Source organism: Engraulis encrasicolus, chromosome 6, assembly GCF_034702125.1.
Source record: "Engraulis encrasicolus isolate BLACKSEA-1 chromosome 6, IST_EnEncr_1.0, whole genome shotgun sequence".
In the NCBI taxonomy this organism is placed as follows: Eukaryota; Metazoa; Chordata; class Actinopteri; order Clupeiformes; family Engraulidae; genus Engraulis; species Engraulis encrasicolus.
The window spans coordinates 310,216-328,136 of NC_085862.1; the positions used below are offsets into that span (position 1 = coordinate 310,216).

The following is a 17,921-nucleotide window of genomic DNA, read 5'->3' on the forward strand; positions in this document are numbered from 1 at the left end:
GCTGCACGAAGAAAAACAGGAAGACACTCCAGCGTGTTGTGAACACAGCGAAGAAGATCATTGGAGTACCACTCCCCTCCTGCAGGACATTTACACCGCACGCCTCACCCGAAAAGCACTGATGATCATCAAAGACACAAGCCACCCTGCACACAAACTGTTCAGCCTCCTGCCCTCTGGAAAGAGGTACAGGCGCCTCCGTTCCCGTACCACCAGGCTTACAAGCAGCACGATGCATCAAGCAATCAAGATACTGAACACTCAACCCACTCTCCCTTCACTGTCAGCCTCTAGCCAGCCAGGCCACTGACAACGCTCCCCCCCTCATCCCCACCACCATATCTGCGACTGAACACTCCACCTGCACTACTACATCTGTGACTGAACTTTCAACCTGCACTAACTCAAAACATACACATGCACACACACACACACACACACACACACACACACACACACACACACACACACACACACACACACACACACACACACACACACACAAGCACACTGCACTTTCTGCACTAAACCCAAACATACACACACTGACACACAACTCATACTCACACACATACACACACACACACACACACACACATACACAGGTACACACACACAGACGCACACCGCACTTTCTACCTGCACTAAACACACACACACACACACACACACACACACACACACACACACACACACACACACAAAACACATACAAACACACACACACACATACTGCTGCTGGTGTATTTAAATAAAAACCTTTTTTAATTATTTATTTCTTCAAATGCTACTATTACTATGTCAGAACGCTATAAAGGACTTTTAGGAAAAAGAACAACAAAATACCTCCTCTTAATGTATGTTCTCTACAAGTCTTCTGTTGTCCAGTCTTGCACTTTAAATGTCTGTATGAGCAATGTCTACGTCCATACTGTCTATGTCCATGTATGAGTACTGTCTATGTCTATACTGTCTATGTCCTTACCTAGATTAGTCTATGTCTGCATGGGAGAGCAAGAAACGCAATTTCAAATTCTTTGTATGACCAGTGCATGTAAAGAAATTGACAATAAACTTGACTTGACTTGACTTGACTATATACGTAACATAACAAGAGCTATTTTCAGCTTTCAAGTCAAGTCAAGTCAAGTTTTATTGTCAATTTCTTTACATGCACTGGTCATACAAAGAATTTGAAATTGCGTTTCTTGCTCTCCCATGCAGACATAGACTAATCTAGGTAAGGACTTAGACAGACATAGACAGTACTCATACATGGACATAAGACAGTATGGACATAGACAGTGCTCATACAGACATTTAAAGTGCAAGACTGGACAGCAGAAGACTTGTAGAGAACATACATTAAGAGGAGGTATTTTGTTGTGCTTTTTCTAAAAGTCCTTTATAGCGTTCTGACATAGTAATAGTAGCATTTGAAGAAAATAAATAATTAAAATAGGTTTATCAAATACACCAGCAGCAGTATGTGTGTGTGTGTGTGTGTTTGTATGTGTGTGTGTGTGTGTGTGTGTGTGTGTGTGTGTGTGTGTGTGTGTGTGTGTGTGTGTTTAGTTCAGGTAGAAAGTGCGGTGTGCGTCTGTGTGTGTGTCTGTGTGTCTGTGTGTGTGTGTGTGTGTGTGTGTGTGTGTGTGTGTGTGTGTGTGTGTGTGTGTGTGTGTGTGTGTGTGTGTATGTGTGTGTGTGTGTGTGTGTGTGTGTGTGTGAGTATGAGTTGTGTGTCAGTGTGTGTATGTTTGGGTTTAGTGCAGAAAGTGTGGTGTGCTTGTGTGTGTGTGTGTGTTTAGTGCAGGTAGAAAGTGCGGTGTGTGTGTGTGTATGTGTGTGTGTGTGTGTGTGTGTGTGTGTGTGTGTGTGTGTGTGTGTGTGTGTGTATGTATGTGTGTGTGTGTGTGTGTGTGTGTGTGTGTGTGTGTGTGTGTGTGTGTGTGTGTGTGTGTGTGTGTGTGTGTGTGTGTGCATGTTTTGAGTTAGTTCAGCTTTCTTCACCTGCCTTTGATTAATAGGGTTCATATGTGTTACCTTATAGTCAGAGGCGATTCTAGGGTCAGGTGGGGCCCCAAGCGAAAATGAAAAAGAACAACCGTTTGAACCAAAATCACCACTACTGTAGTACTGTTATTCACTATCTAGGGGCTTGGGGGCCCCAAGCGGCTGCCTGCCTTGCCTGGTGGCAAGATGAGCCTCTGCTTATAGTCCTATCCATAATTGACCTATAGCCATATATGGCCTATGTTCCTTAGTGGATTTAACACCAAAATGAAAATCAATTGAACACCATTCTTCTTTCAAGTCTTTTTAATGCTATTTTTGCATTATTTTCTCAAGCACATTGAATGACTGATGTGCCACAGAGACGTTGGTTGGTTGATTGATCAATTTATTGAATGATAATCTGGCGTGGATACAGTATAAACAAGATAGGTCTAGGCCTATATAAGGTGTTGCATGTAGGCTACAATACAAATAAATACCTGGAGCACTATGTACGTTTTGTAAAGATGCCCATTCCTTAAAACTGAGATAGCTAGATATCAGATAAAGCAGGAACGGCTCCACTGCTCCGAATTGTGTTGATTGTTTAATTGAAGCGAGTCACCACACAACCACAACGTGTTGTACAATGTGTAATTTAATTAATACATCCCAAAAATCCAAATATTTCTTACACTGTTGAAGGATCCAATGAAAAGTGAGTATTTATGTCACGTGACCGAGGTTTGGGGTTTTACGTGAAAGGAACTCTGGAAGGAAGCAAGCAAGCAAGCGAGCCGAGCCGAGGGTACGAATGAGATGAGAAAAGTTTACCTTTAAATGTCTTTTTCTCGTTTTCTTTAACCCACACAGTTCGTGAATATTATCATTGGGATTTGGTGTTGAGATGTTCGACAAAGAAAGACCACGTGAGTTTTTAATAACTACTATACATTATCCTGGTTTGATACTATTTCGGTGACTTAGTGAAATAGTTTTCAAGAAGTTTGAAGTACTAGCGAGGCTAACTTTTGTTTAATTGATCGGAGGCAGGGAACTTTTGACTTACTTCTTCATAATGTTAATTCATTTGCTTTAACGGAGTCCCGTAAATTAGTGTAACAAACTGATTTTGTGGGAAAACTATACCTCACCTCATCAGGGATCCCCATAGATAGCCCCATGGCTGCCCATTGACGTGGACGTCAATTTTGTGTTCTACGTGCCGCGAAGACGTTCCCTAAGTTCAAATCATTTACGGGCATTAAAAGTTAGAATCACACTGTAAAAAAGTGGAGAATATTTTCTGTGCGACGATTCACAATGGGATATACTACCTGCCTGCTAACCGAGGACGAGTTTTGGCGTTAAGTCGCCAGCCGTTTCTAGAGATAAGAATCGGTGCATTGTCTGCATTCCATCCCAATTGAACATTCGCAGAAGTGGAGAGAAAAAAATAACCTCAAACAACGCTTGGCCAGGTAGAACTAGTATTAAAGTGTGCAAGACTGAAGCGTCATCGAGTGAGAATGTCGGAAGTTTTCTTCTTCTTTTCCCTTTGATCCATTGCTGTAATCTTCATTATCAGATCTTAGATTGACAAATGTCAAATCTCAACCTATTTCGTTATAAATTCTTGTCGTGTGTGTGTGTCTGTGTGTCTGTCTGCCTGCCTGTCTGCCTGCCTGCCTGCCTGTCTGTCTGTGTGTCTGTCTGTCTGTCTGTCTGTCTGCCTGTATGTTGTGTGTCCGTCAGCTATTTGGGAGCAGTGCAGTCAGTCTAGGTGCCCTTCTCAAGGCTGACAAGCAAACCCTGTAGTCTGCTAGGCAGGCAGCGGCTGGCAGTAGGCAGCGTCCCTGCTGGAGGGGGCGTTACATGCCATGTTGGAGCCCCACTCCGCAGGCTCGGTGGCCCCCCCGCGGCCCTGGAGCAGCGAGGCCGGGCGTCCGGGGAGTGCGGACGACGGGCCGGGCGGCACCATCACCGGCACCAGCGGCGGCACCACCGGCACCATCACCGGCAGCTCCTCGCGAGGCGAGCCCGAGTACATCATGCGGCTGGTGGAGGATCTCAGACGCTTTGCAGACGTGCTGCTCAGCCTGAAGGACGCCTTCCTCACAGACGGTGAGTTACTGTAGATCAGTGTTTCCCAACCTTTTTTGTCTTAGGTACCCCCTAAACCTCCTAGTAGTGTCATGAGTACCCCCTAATTCATGTTCTATATATCGCTTTCTCTGACCAGATGTGACTGCTCCATACATTTGTTATTATAATAACATTCCCTAGTACCCCCTGCATTGTGCTCGCGTACCCCTAGTGGTACACGTACCCCTGGTTGGGAAACACTGCTGTAGATCACCCCAGATATTACAGATGTTACAGACACTGACGTGTATAGTATAACTGGACTGCGGAGTTCGATAGAACTCCATTCAACGGTTTTGAAGCAACCGCGGCTGATTTACTTCCGCCCCAAAAATGCGGAAATATAATAATCCCCTTGACAACGTTGAGCTACATTGCTGATAGGTCGACATCGCCGGCCAATCCACAAACAGACACTTCAAGACATGTCCCGCCCCTCCCACCCGAATATGACATGGCGTCCCCAGCAGAAATATTGAACCCACTTTTCAGCTGTGGAACTGGTCGACACAGAAACCCTTGATTGTCATAAAAACAGCAACACAAGTTCAAATGGAACTGGTGATCGGTAAGTATGGCAAATATACCATGCTATTAATAAAATGATACTTTGGGTTAACGAAACCTTGAAGAGCTTGTTATGATGACCATAATAATTTTAGCTTAGCATCTAACGTGAGCCAGCCGAGTGGCGAAAGACCTAGCTTACTATAAGTTACTTCACCACGTTGTAATGTAGCCGCAATTAAAGATAAATGGGAAGTTAGGCTACAAACAGAGCTGTACACAGAACATGCAGATGTGTCTTTGGGGTCGGCGTACCGTTTGGCAAAACATAATCCATGTCAGCAATACTCAGTATCAACATTGCTTTTGTATGAGAGCTCAGAATGCGTAAAATATTGTTTGGTTTGTGTCTGCCACACCAAGTTAATCCTCTACGGACATTTGTAAATAACTTTGAATGTTTGGGCATCAAATGACATGCAAAACCTTTCCGTTTGACAGACAAACCATGGACGCTGAAGAAAGGCTCCTCGACGCCAAGCTGTCATCCGGAAGATTGAAGATGAAGATTGACCATTTTTTTGCTGATCCCCCCCAGTTTTTGAAAAGATTCAGAATACAAAATCACTCTTAGAAGTAGACGGTATGGTAAACAAACCAAAGTTAACACCTTTCAGTTAGTAAAACATAGCTGGCCTACAGTAGGCTATGACTAAACATCTGGGTGTTTTGTATGCTTGACATAAAGATTAAAATGAAATATTCACCCTTATGTTCAGCTTTTTAAACTTGCAAATCATGGAGTGGACATTCTTCCCCAAGCTTGTAAGAAATGCATTACTTCAATCACACAGTGTCTCCCAACTTCTTTTTTGTCTCATGTACCCCCTAAGCATTTTTGTCATACCATGAGTACCCCCTCCCTCATGCTCTAGTCTACTGTATATCTTCCTCTATCCCAGTGGTTCCCAAACTTTTTCTTCAGGGACCCATATTTTTACCATTGTAAGCTTTGGTGACCCAATCATGCCAGCGCCCACGCGAGAGGGAGTCCCAGGCGAGAGGGAGTCATGCGGAAACTCATTAGAAAATTGTATTCCTCAATTTGTCTTCAGTCAAATATAGAATGACTGTTTAATGTGTCGCTTACATTTTGTTGCCTCTATGCATATATCAGTTTAAAAGCTTTACTTTGTCATATATTCAACATGGGCTATATGGTATTAAAACGAAACCCCTTAAAATCAAGAGGGCTTCGCGACCCACTGTGGATCTTTGGCGACCCATAAGTTGGGTCCCGACCCATAGGTTAGGAACCACTGCTCTATCCCAATATGATTATGCTCCATACATTTCTTTTATTGATACCTGCCAATGCATGTACCACCTGCATTGTGTTCACGTACCCCTAGTGGTACATGTACCCCTGGTTGGGAAACACCGATCTAAACAGTTGTTACAATAGTGTGTTAACCAATATTACAAATTAAACAAAATGTGCGGGCTGCTGTATATAAGCATTTATTAACTGTGTTTCATAATTGCAATGGTTTTTGAAGCTGGTTCTGCATATCGGATCCTCTGTGGTGGTAGGATGCAGGCAGTAGCGTACTGTGCACATCTTCAGCTGTAACGATAAATACAAATCTATTTTAAAAAAAATAATTAATGTAACATTAACATAATTGAAGCATATCACTGGTATATATAGAGTAACTATAACATTTCAGTGTCTACAAATGTCTACATTTGTTTAAAAAGGAAAAACCCATGAACATCCTTCTCAAAAAAGTTTTGGGTGCAGGACTAACAAAGTCAAATGACAACTGAAAATTAAGTCTGCTCACCAAGCTCCTGTTTTACTTATTTAATGTGATGAGCTTGAAGTGCAGACTTCATTTTCAGTTTTCAAATGTCTTTATTGTCCCATTACATCTGCAGAAATATGGGGGTGTACACTCACTTGTGTAATACACTATAGATGTAAACAGAGACGTTGTCCAAGTCCTTGGTCATGTGATACCTGCTGCAGTGTACTCCACGTCTTCAGACCGCTCCGCTGTAAATAAAATAATGGCATATGAAGTGTGATGAGAATACGTCACCGTTTGATACACCAACAACTTAGGTTCATGGGAAGAAAACACAATAGATAAGGAGATGGGCTGCTCATGTTTCAAAGCATGCTGCCTAATCAGTGAAAATCATGGGGTGGTAGTTTCATGGTGTGGGCATGCATATCTGTCAATAGAATTGGTACCCTTGTAATTATTGAAGATAGTGGCTACTGACAAAATGCTAAGAGTTTACTACGCTTGATGTATACTTTTATCCAGTCCAATTACTTTTTGTCCCTTCAAATTGGGAGGCACATGTAAAAATAAGTGATAAGCTTTGGATGAAAGCATTGGCTGAGTGTAGTGTAATGTTACATACCGGGTACTATATAGTATCATAGATGGCAGCAGGCTGGTCGGGTCCTCAGTTGTGCACTGGCAACAGTGGCTGGTCCTTGTCCGTGTCTCTATGGGGCCTCTTCTCAGGTCAGAGTGACAATCCTTGATGATGTTGACTATGGTGAGACCTGCTGGCGTGTAGCCTACTGTACATTTTCAGACATCTGTAAAGAAAATGATGACAAACGAAGGGTGATGAGAACAACATATATGTCATTACTCACAAGCAGGTAATTGGAGTGCTTCTGGGTCTTCACCTTTTTTCCTTGGTGCTCATCAGTGTAGAGGCTCTCAAACTTGGTCCAGGAAGACAGATGCTGAGGCACTCAAGGTTGCAATTCTTTAAAAAAAAAACTTTTTTATTTGGCTACAATGCCTACGCGTTTCGGCCCTTATGGCCTTCTTCAGGGCGTATCAAGGATACAAGCTTGATACGCCCTGAAGAAGGCCATAAGGGCCGAAACGCGTAGGCATTGTAGCCAAATAAAAAAGTAAAAAAATTGCAACCTTGAGTGCCTCAGCATCTGTTTTCCTGGACTATATTTCATTACTATTTTATTACTAATATATAAACACATGCAGAGTAAGCAGATGATGGTGTTAGCTTTACATTGGAAGGTCTCTGGTCTTAACTCAGGAGCATACTTTAAGGATTTGAAACTTTACTTACCTGACAGTGAGTCCTGGCTCTGTTTTCCAGGTGAAGTGTGGTTTGTTGTTTGCCTACAGAATGAAACCATGTCACATGAGGATGGGGAAATGTTTACTACACAATGCACTCGTCAGTAGGCCTACAATTAAACATTAATGACACAATTTGCATTACACTATGCACTCGTCACTCAGTACAGTCAACATTAATGACGCAATTTGCATACTGAAAACGAACGTACCAATGACCATCATTTCATCACCAACTAGCAATTTGGCAACACAGAAACAAACAATATTTAACAGTTGACGGAGGAACACAGCTAGACTACGTTGCTTTTCCGATGTGGCCACTGGCCAGCATAGTGCCAGAATGGTAGTGAAATGTTTACTCATCTTGATGTAAGGACTTGGCTACGGTACGGAAGGAGGGAATTACACCTGACGCACGCCAAACAGACACATTTTGCTTTCAAAAGCAATGGCATTCAAATTATAATTAAGTTACTTGACAAGCCGACAGATCATCAAACACTGAAAGATCAGCATGCTGTCTTGGGCTAATAACAAGCTAGCATTGTCGTACGTGTTTGTTTAACAAAGCTCAGTCATTTTGGTCAATCAGCCACGTATATACATGTTTTTATTTTACTTACCAAAACTGCAGAGGTCCTTACAGAGTACGGAGAAGTACATCCAAAAGTACAACAACGCATATTTGTGGGGAAAGTGTACCAAAATTAAATAACCCATCGCAGTAATGAAGCTGTTGAAAGCAGAGCTGGTTGAAAGTAATGCAGCAGGGAGGGAGGGGGCTTCCCCTGGAGACGCCGCGAGACTCGCCCTTCTCCTTGACAACGGCCTGCCTGTCAATCAAAACAATAATTCTAAAGAATGGCAACTGCCAATCAACCCAAATAGCCATGCTCATTGGTCATTTAAACTATTTTAATAGCTTTCTTAAATAAAGGGTCAGCCCGAAAAAAATATCTGGGTTGTTTGGGAGGGAGGGGAGACTACCGTTTTAACGAAACAGGGCCGACTCGGCAAGAATTGCCTAGGAACTATATGGCTTCAAGTCCACCATAGAGATCAATGGAAAAAGGCGCTCTACTTCCTTCTTCCGCCCAAAAATCGTCCCATGTCCCGCCCCCAGCCGTTGCTTCACAACACATCGAACATCCGCAGTCCAGTTATACTATACACGTCAGTGGTTACAGATGTATTATAGACATTACCCCATCCTGAAGAGGGATCACCCCACATATTACACATATTACACATATTACAGATATGTTATAAACATCACCCCATCCTGAAGAGGGATCACCCCAGATATTACAGATATTACAGATATTACAGATATTACAGATGTATTATAGACATTACCCCATCCTGAAGGACGCCTGAGTTAGATCACCCCAAATATATTATAGATATTACAGATAGAGTACTGTATGTTATAGACATTACCCCATCCTGAAGGACGCCCTCCTCAGAGACGCTGAGAGGTCTTTAATATTGATGAGAAGGTGGTGGCTCAGGCGGGAGCGAAGCCGTTCGACAACCAGAAGGTTGCAGGTTCGAGCCCCGCTCTGCCTGACGCCATCGATCGATGTGTCCTTGAGCAAGATGCTTAACCCCAAGGGGGAGTGTTTTCTTTTTTGTGGTGACACAAACGAAGCAGTTTTTAGTGTCGTCATCCACAAAAAAAAGCTTAAGTGATCTGCAAGAAGTGGTGTTTAAATCCACACCAAGCAAATTTGAATTCTCAACGGAATAACTTTGTCTCTCTCAAGTATGTTCTTGAAAAATCCAGATTTTGTGATTTGGGTTGTCAACTTGTCACATCAGATTTTGCGAAAATGATAGAAAGTGGCTTAGTTTTCCTTTAAGCATGCTAGTGGACTTGCTGCTCTGTGTCTACCCCCCCCCCCCCTTCTCCTTGTCTTTCTGCTGCTCTCTCTTCCGGTCGCTGTCTCATAGCTTTGCATCACCACTCTGGACTTAACTGCATTCTATGGCGTCTCTATTCCCTATTCTCTATTCTCTATTCCCCAGCTCTCTATACTGGACTATGGCGTCTCTATTCTCTATTCTCTATTCCCCAGCTCTCTATACTGGAGTTCTATGGCGTCTCTATTCCCTATTCCCCAGCTCTCTAGCTCTCTATACTGGACTATGTCTCGGCCAGTGGAGCAAAGGGGGTGTGGACATCTCTCTCTTTCTCACGCGCACACACTGACATACACACACATACACACACACACACACACACACGTTGCCTGAAGGGCTGGGCCTGGAGCATGCCTGTGGTGCTGACCCGGAGGTGTGTGTGTGTGTGTGTGTGTGTGTGTGTGTGTGTGTGTGTGTGTGTGTGTGTGTGTGTGTGTGTGTGTGTGTGTGTGTGTGTGTGTGTGTGTGTGTGTGTGTGTGTGTACGTGTGTGTGTGTGTGTGTGAGTAGTGAAGTGAGGCCTGGTGTAGATGTCTGTGGTCCGCAGGATTCCAGAGAGAGAGGGAGAGAGAGAGAGAGAGAGAGATGAAGGCCTTTGGAGAGCAGAGGAGGGAGGGATAGATAGATGGATGGATGGAGATGGAGAAAACGAGAGAGTGAGAGATGGAAAGAGAAATCCAGGTGAAGTGGAAGAGGTGGACAGACGGAGAGAAGAGAGAGAGGATGAAAAGAGAAGGGGTGGATAGAAGAAGAGAGAGATAGAAGTGGAGAAAGGAGGAGAATTGAGAGGTGGAGAGAGAGAGAGGGAGAGAGGGAGAGATGAACAGAGAGAGAGTTTCTCAGAGTGCTGCTCTATAACTGAGGAATGAGAAGGACTAAATTGGAGTAGAACTTAAACATGAATATGTCGGCCGCTTTGCGTTTGTGTGCTGTCTCGTCTCCTTCTTGTCTTGTCGGCCGCTTTGCTTTTGTGTGCTGTCTCGTCTCCTTCATTCGGTCTTGTGTCTACCTGGACAGCTTGTTTGCTTTATTCTTATACTTACATTTTACACGTTTCATTGATTTTTATGTGGCAATAAATCCACAGGCTCTTGCACTAGCGATTTGAGTTGGAATTTCTGTCATTTGACTGTTATGAGAGTAAAGTACTGTACACATTACCAGTGCTGAGTGGAGAAGCTAGAGTCTCTGATGATGTCTGTACAATATGAGGATATAATAGCCTGCATGCGAATTTTATGTCTATTCTGTGCACGGGAGAACACCTCACACAAGGTACGCAGATGCGTGCTGCTTACCATCCCATAATACTACCATTTCAGATGTGAGCTGCTTACGGTGCAATATTGACAAAACAACAATGGGCCATCAACCAAACTTATTAAGTTGAGATTAGGGATGCACCATGTGAACATTTTCGGCCGATACCTTCCGATATTGATATTGCTGTTTTGGCCGATAACCGTTACATGCACAATGTACGGTTACATGCACACAGACAGCAAGCATATCCCTTTCTCCATCCATCACAACATGCTCTGAAGTAGACACACACATATGCTAAGCTGGCCTGCCTACAGTTGGGACTTTGAACATTCTTATTTTATGTGTCATAGGGAAGGCTGTGAGCTGTTAGAACAGTGTGTCGCCAAATGAAGAGTAACAAAGTAGAAAACTTCATCAGGCATGCTGCGTGCTGCGTGCTGAATTGAAACATTGGAGAAGAGAGACGGGAGCTTGGTGTTGCGGGAATTTAAAGAAAGGGAACAGCATGCATCAAAGTCTAACTTGCTAAACCCCAGCAAAGCATTGCTCTCTAAATAAATATATTAAATTATATATAAAATTATATATAAAAAAATTAATTAAAGTGAAAGTGAAAGCCCATTGGGAAGCTCCAACTCCTATTGTCATTGTGACACAGCACACAAGTGAACACTGCACACAATGAAATTGTATTTATGCCTCACCCGTGCAAGGGGGCAGCCCTCAATGTAGGGATGCACCGATACACATTTTTTCACTTCCGATCCGATCCCGATATCTAAATTTGGATATCTGCCGATACCGATACTACTCCGATCCAATACCAAAACCACATATATGCATGAATTTCAACTTGAGGTAGGCCCAAGATGACTATTTGGTCAGAAAAGGAAGTCAGAAGAACAGGAAACCAATTCATAAGTGAAAGTATCAAGTAAAAAAGTAACAATCCCATCCTGAAAACTAATATGCAAGTGTTATGACTTCAAATTAATATTACACCTGGCTCAATATCAGTCCTTTGGAAATTCCGATACTTTGGGAAAATTCCGATCCGATCTCTTAATATATGTTGATATCTGAACCCTATACCGATACACCGATACCGATATCCCATCCCTACCTCAATGGCGTCCCTATGGAGCAGTGCGGTGGGACGGTACCATGCTTAGGGTACCTCAGTCATGGAGCAGTAAGGCGGGACAGTAGAGTACGATGCTCAGGGTACCTCAGTCATGGAGCAGTAAGGCGGGACAGTAGAGTACGATGCTCAGGGTACCTCAGTCATGGAGGAGGATTGGGGAGAGCACTGGTTCATTACTCCCCCCAAAAGAAGTGTATGTGATGCGCGCACATCCAGTAGAACAGGTGCCGGATCAAACAAACGTGTGTAAAGGAAGAAAGGAAATCCGCACACTGTTACTGCTCACCGATTTATTTGAACACAACGTTTCGACCTCAGGCGGTCTTCGTCAGGTGTATAGATCCTATCTATATCCAATACACCTGACGAAGACCGCCTGAGGTCGAAACGTTGTGTTCAAATAAATCGATGAGCAGTAACAAGTGTGCGGATTTCCTTTCATTACTCCCCCCACCCATCTGGCAGGTTGGGAGTTGAACCGGCAACCTTTGGCCTACAAGTCTGACACCCTAACTGCTTACCCATGACTGCCCATGAAAGTGCTGCTTTCTAAATAAGACACGGTTTTAAAGTGTTGCTCTCTACATAACACACGGTTTAAAAGCGTTGCTCTCTAAATAACACACTGTTTTCAAGCGTTGCTCTCTGACATGCTGTTTAAAGCGTTACTCTCTAAATAACATGCTGTTTAAAGCGCTACTCTCTTTAAGAACACGCTGTTTAAAGCTTTAAAGCGCTGCTCTCTTTAAGAACACACTGTTTAAAGCGTTACTCTCTTTAAAAACATGCTGTTTAAAGCTTTAAAGCGCTGCTCTCTTTAAGAACACACTGTTTAAAACGTTACTCTCTTTTAAAAACATGCTGTTTAAAGCTTTAAAGCGCTGCTCTCTTTAAGAACACACTGTTTAAAACGTTACTCTCTTTAAGAACGCGCTGTTTAAAGCGTTACTCTCTACATAACACGCTGTTAAAAGCGTTGCTCTCTTTAAGAACACACTGTTTAAAGCGTTACTCTCTTTAAAAACACGCTGTTTAAAGCGCTACTCTCTACATAACACGCTGTTAAAAGCGCTACTCTCTTTAAGAACGCGCTGTTTAAAGCGTTACTCTCTACATAACACGCTGTTAAAAGCGTTGCTCTCTTTAAAAACACGCTGTTTAAAGCGCTACTCTCTACATAACACGCTGTTAAAAGCGCTGCTCTCTTTAAGAACACACTGTTTAAAACGTTACTCTCTTTTAAAAACATGCTGTTTAAAGCGTTACTCTCTTTAAAAACACGCTGTTTAAAGCGCTACTCTCTACATAACACGCTGTTAAAAGCGCTACTCTCTTTAAGAACGCGCTGTTTAAAGCGTTACTCTCTTTAAAAACACGCTGTTTAAAGCGCTACTCTCTACATAACACGCTGTTAAAAGCGCTGCTCTCTTTAAGAACACACTGTTTAAAACGTTACTCTCTTTTAAAAACATGCTGTTTAAAGCTTTAAAGCGTTGCTCTCTTTAAGAACACACTGTTTTCAAGCGTTACTCTCTTTAAGAATGCGCTGTTTAAAGCGTTGCTCTCTGACATGCTTTTTAAAGCGTGACTCTCTTTAACAACACGCTGTTTAAAGAAGAAATGAAACGAATATTCATCTATTATTCACATTAAATATTGGGCCTATTTCTAAAACACCAATCCAGCTTTAAATAATTTTTCCGGACATAACTTGTTGAAACGGCAACTTAAAACCGTGCCTTTGGTGCGACAATATTTACAGGGGCGTGACGTCATGCGGTTGACACCCTCTTTTTGCGAGTATGGTTGGCTGCGGAAATATCATACATTTGAAGGACCCATATCTCATAAAGGAACCAACAAATATCGACATGTCGAAAGAACACACCTCTAACATTATGTGACAAAAACTCACGTTGAATATAAGCCTCACAAATAAGCCGAGTAGACTTTTCTTTGATGATGCACCACCATATGCCATATGGGTTGGAAAGATATGCCATATTCGGCACAGGATCGACGGGCACAAAACAGCACCGCGCTCCTACTAGGCTACACGAAGGCTACACGCTGATCATTATTAAGATATTATCAATCATATGACACTATTAGTGTAGGCTGTATGTGCTGTGGTAAACTGGAAAATATGGGAGCATGTTAGGGTGCCAGCCAGCTGCCGGTTTCTCAGATCATGTGACATTCCGCGCTGTCTTTGACAGGTTGAAACCGAAGTGGCACTTTGAAAGCCAGCTTTAAAATCTTATTAAACAATGGCGTTATCTCAATTATTATGCCGACAACTTATCGATCAACCAGCGCGGCATACTTGTTTTTTTGTTTATGGCAACGTGACAAGGGGGGGGGACGATGCTTTGGCTGCTGCACTCTGTCTTTGACATGTTGAAACCTAGCGAAATTGCACTATCAGCTACTTTAAAAACGTATGCTTAAGTAGCTCAATAGCATGGTTTTAATGTAATCTTAATAAACAATGGCGTTATACCCATCATTATGCGACAATTTGGAAGTCGGTAGGTATATTTTGACACAGATGTTCGTGCTTAGGGGCTGTTGTTTCATAACACAAGAACTGCACGACCGCCGGCCATGGATAGAGTCATAACTACACAACACAGATGTTCGTGCTCGGATGCTGGGGCGATTTCGTTGCATATAAAGCAATAACTCCACGACCGACGGCCATGGAGTCGTAACGAAACACCTCGACCCGCAGCGCATTGACCGAGGACCCTTAGTACTAGGGTGCTACAATGGCAGAGAGGAATAGCATCTTTAGCATGCTGCTATCCTGCTAAGTGGCTGTCGGCCAGACTCACCCGTGGTCGCACTCGAGCTAGAGATAGCCTATCCGTCAGCACACCTGCTATCCATAGACACTGCTTGTGGTAGCCTAGGAGTGTATTTCCAACCATGTCCACGGTCTCCAGATTTTTTAAGGTAAACAACAGGAGGGGTGGAAAACGCCCGGAGCACAACATTGATCTAGGTCACTTCAAAAGCCGATGCCTCCTACACGATCAGCGTTGTTTTGCCTTCTCGTCAGCAACAGTTCCAGTAATTTTGACTTAAAGACACTTGTGCAGAGAGATGCCTTCAGTGAAGCTTGTACTTGTTGCAACCTGTACCATTTGGACCGCCACGAACACAATATTTTCCACTGTGCTTTGATATAGGCTACTAGCCATAGAAGCCGCCATTGATTACTATAACTTTGTGGGTTCGGAGTTGGACTGTGTCAACCTTATGACGTCACGCATAAGACAATAAATTCGCACTACTGGACAAAATATTGCTCATTTTGAGCACGTTTTAACATGACTTCCCGGATAAATTATTACACACACAATATCTTGTTTTAATCACAAAGCTTGGAACTTTTGTAATATGCAGCACAAACTGTAAAATTCCAACAATTAATAAGGTAAGCGTACCCATTAAGCCCATGTACCCTTTAAGCCCACTTTCAACTTTGAGGTCAATTTAAAGAAAGGGAAAAGGTGAATTTTGTTGTTCATCACCCTATCCAATTAAAGGGTTTAGTAACTGACAAAATGTTTTTTATTGCAAACAAATCACATTTTTTATCGTCGAGTTATTCCCGTCCAAGTGAATCCAGTCTCAGGACTACTGACAAGAAGTTGCCTCAAAACTTTGCTGTTTTGGGACATGTCAGAAATCATACAATATCAGCTAGTTTAAGTCAAATGTTTTGAAAATACTTTCATATTTAGTAAACTAAGAGGTAAATGTAATTTTTTTATATATATATACATGCAGTGTTTTACTAAATTATAGCATTTCCCTTCAAATGGAAAGATGTGTTTTATGAGCGAGCACACGCCAATATTTTCTTGATACAACCACACACCATCTTTATCTTACTCTACCGTAAGACTTAAGGTGGTTAGGTATGAATTCTAAGCATATTCCAGTTTGTTTGGCATTGGTCTTTAAAGAAATGCATCATGAAATGTTTTGTGGAGTTGATTATTTCCATAAAATAGCTTTTTGTATAGGCGGGCTTAATGGGTACAAGGTGGGCTTAAATGGTACACCCCATTGAAATGCATGCAAGTTTGCATGCATGCTTATGAAAAATGCCTTTGAGGGACATAAAAAGTGCTGTACAATCCGAAGTTGTTGATTTAAATGGCGTAATCATTACGCCGTAATGTAATGAACTAACAATAATCAATAAGAAAAAATACATTTCTCTGTTTGGATGTAGAATTTTATGAAGTATATGAAGTAAAAGATGCCGTAATATTTAATTAGGTTTTATGCACTATTTTTTTTTAGCAAATCTTACATTTTTGGTCTGAAACCATTTATGCCATGTAGGCTCCACTGTTTAAACTCATTTCACACACCTCACCAGGTATTTTGATAGAGAAATAACTATATGAGCTTATTTGGAACACAAGTGGGCTTAAATGGTACCAATGGTACCATTTAAGCCCATTCAGACTTTTCACTTTTCTCGTAAAAAATCTTCATATTGTACTTTGAAATATCCATCAACTCAGTGACAAACATTGAGAAGAGAGGTAAATCTTACTTTTTAACAAAATATTTCATAAAAAAATTATGTGAAGATGATTGAAAAATAAAGAAATTTAGATTTTGGTGGGCTTAATGGGTACGCTTACCTTATTCATTACATTTCTTCTTTAAAGCGTTGCTCTCTGACATGCTGTTTAAAGCGTTACTCTCTTAAAGAACGCGCTGTTTTGAGAAGAGGGAACGCTAAACGGGGGTAATTATGGCTCTTCTCCAACATTCTGGAGACTCGTTGCCGCGGTAACATTCAAAACGAGCTCCTTTTTTTACATTAATCACACCCCATAATAATCCCCTATAACCACTCATAATCACTCACACATACTGCACTCATAATCACTCACACATACTGCACACAGCCACACACAGCCACACACAAACTCAATCACTCCCTCTCTCTCTCTCTCTGACACACACACACACACACACATACGCACACACACACACAGAATATTGGAGGTGGTGTGTGTGTGTGCGCAGTGGAGGCCAGCTGTATTTACCGTGTGTGTACACCTGTGGGCCAATGGGACGCTACTCCAACCAGCCGCTGGAATGTAGCTGTGGTTGTAGCCTTCCAACACACACACACACACACACACACACACACACACACACACACTCTCACACGCTGTGGTTGTAACCCCCCCCTCCAAACACACAAACAGACACACACACACACAAGCTGAGGTTGAACACCCCCCTCCCCCCCAACACACACGCACACACACGCACACACACACACACACACACACACACACACACACACACACACACACACACAAGCTGTGGTTGTACCCTGCCCCCCGCCCCAACACACAAACAGACACACACACACACAAGCTGAGGTTGAACACCACCACCAAACTTTCCTCGCCTGTCTCTCTGCCACTGCTCTGCCTCTCAGGCCGGTGGTCAGCATCATATCAATCCTCAGTATCATGTAGTTTCAGCATGAGCTCAATCCTTTATCAAAAGTCTTAGTGCTAGAGCAGGGGTCCCCAAACTAAGGCCTGGGGGCTGGATGCGGCCCGCCACGTCCCTTTGACCGGCCCTCCACCTCTCTGCACCTCACCATTTGAACTGGTCCAAAAAAAGCAATCCTCACAGAAAAAAATAAAATAATGATAAAATATATTTTTTAAATATTTTATTTTGTTTATCAACAGGCCTTTTTAATTTTCACTAACTAAGTGTGAATCAGTGTGAGTCTTGATAGTTTCT

The 17,921-nt window shown here is 42.6% G+C and overlaps 1 protein-coding gene and 2 long non-coding RNA genes across 4 annotated transcripts in view; 2 read left to right on the forward strand and 1 right to left on the reverse strand.

Moving 5' to 3' along the window:
* The first annotated feature begins 2,783 nt into the window (after positions 1–2,783).
* The window catches only part of LOC134450499 (rho GTPase-activating protein 29-like), a 75,084-nt gene continuing 59,946 nt past the window's right edge, over positions 2,784–17,921 (forward strand). The window contains exons 1-2 of the mRNA XM_063200341.1: positions 2,784–2,924; positions 3,751–4,119. Coding sequence (XP_063056411.1) covers positions 3,876–4,119 — 244 coding nt within the window. The 5' untranslated portion in view covers positions 2,784–2,924; positions 3,751–3,875. The remainder of the gene's footprint in view (positions 2,925–3,750; positions 4,120–17,921) is intronic.
* On the forward strand, positions 4,391–5,498 carry LOC134450577 (uncharacterized). Its single transcript, XR_010035117.1, has 2 exons — positions 4,391–4,708; positions 5,149–5,498. It is a non-coding gene; the product is annotated as an uncharacterized LOC134450577 (long non-coding RNA).
* On the reverse strand, positions 6,153–8,968 carry LOC134450576 (uncharacterized). 2 transcript variants are annotated; one of them, XR_010035116.1, is made up of 5 exons: positions 8,411–8,968; positions 7,774–7,826; positions 7,084–7,267; positions 6,611–6,706; positions 6,153–6,274 (listed from the first exon to the last, which is right to left on the reverse strand). It is a non-coding gene; the product is annotated as an uncharacterized LOC134450576 (long non-coding RNA). The 2 variants fall into 2 exon arrangements; XR_010035115.1 differs by having other exon boundaries at positions 7,774–8,968.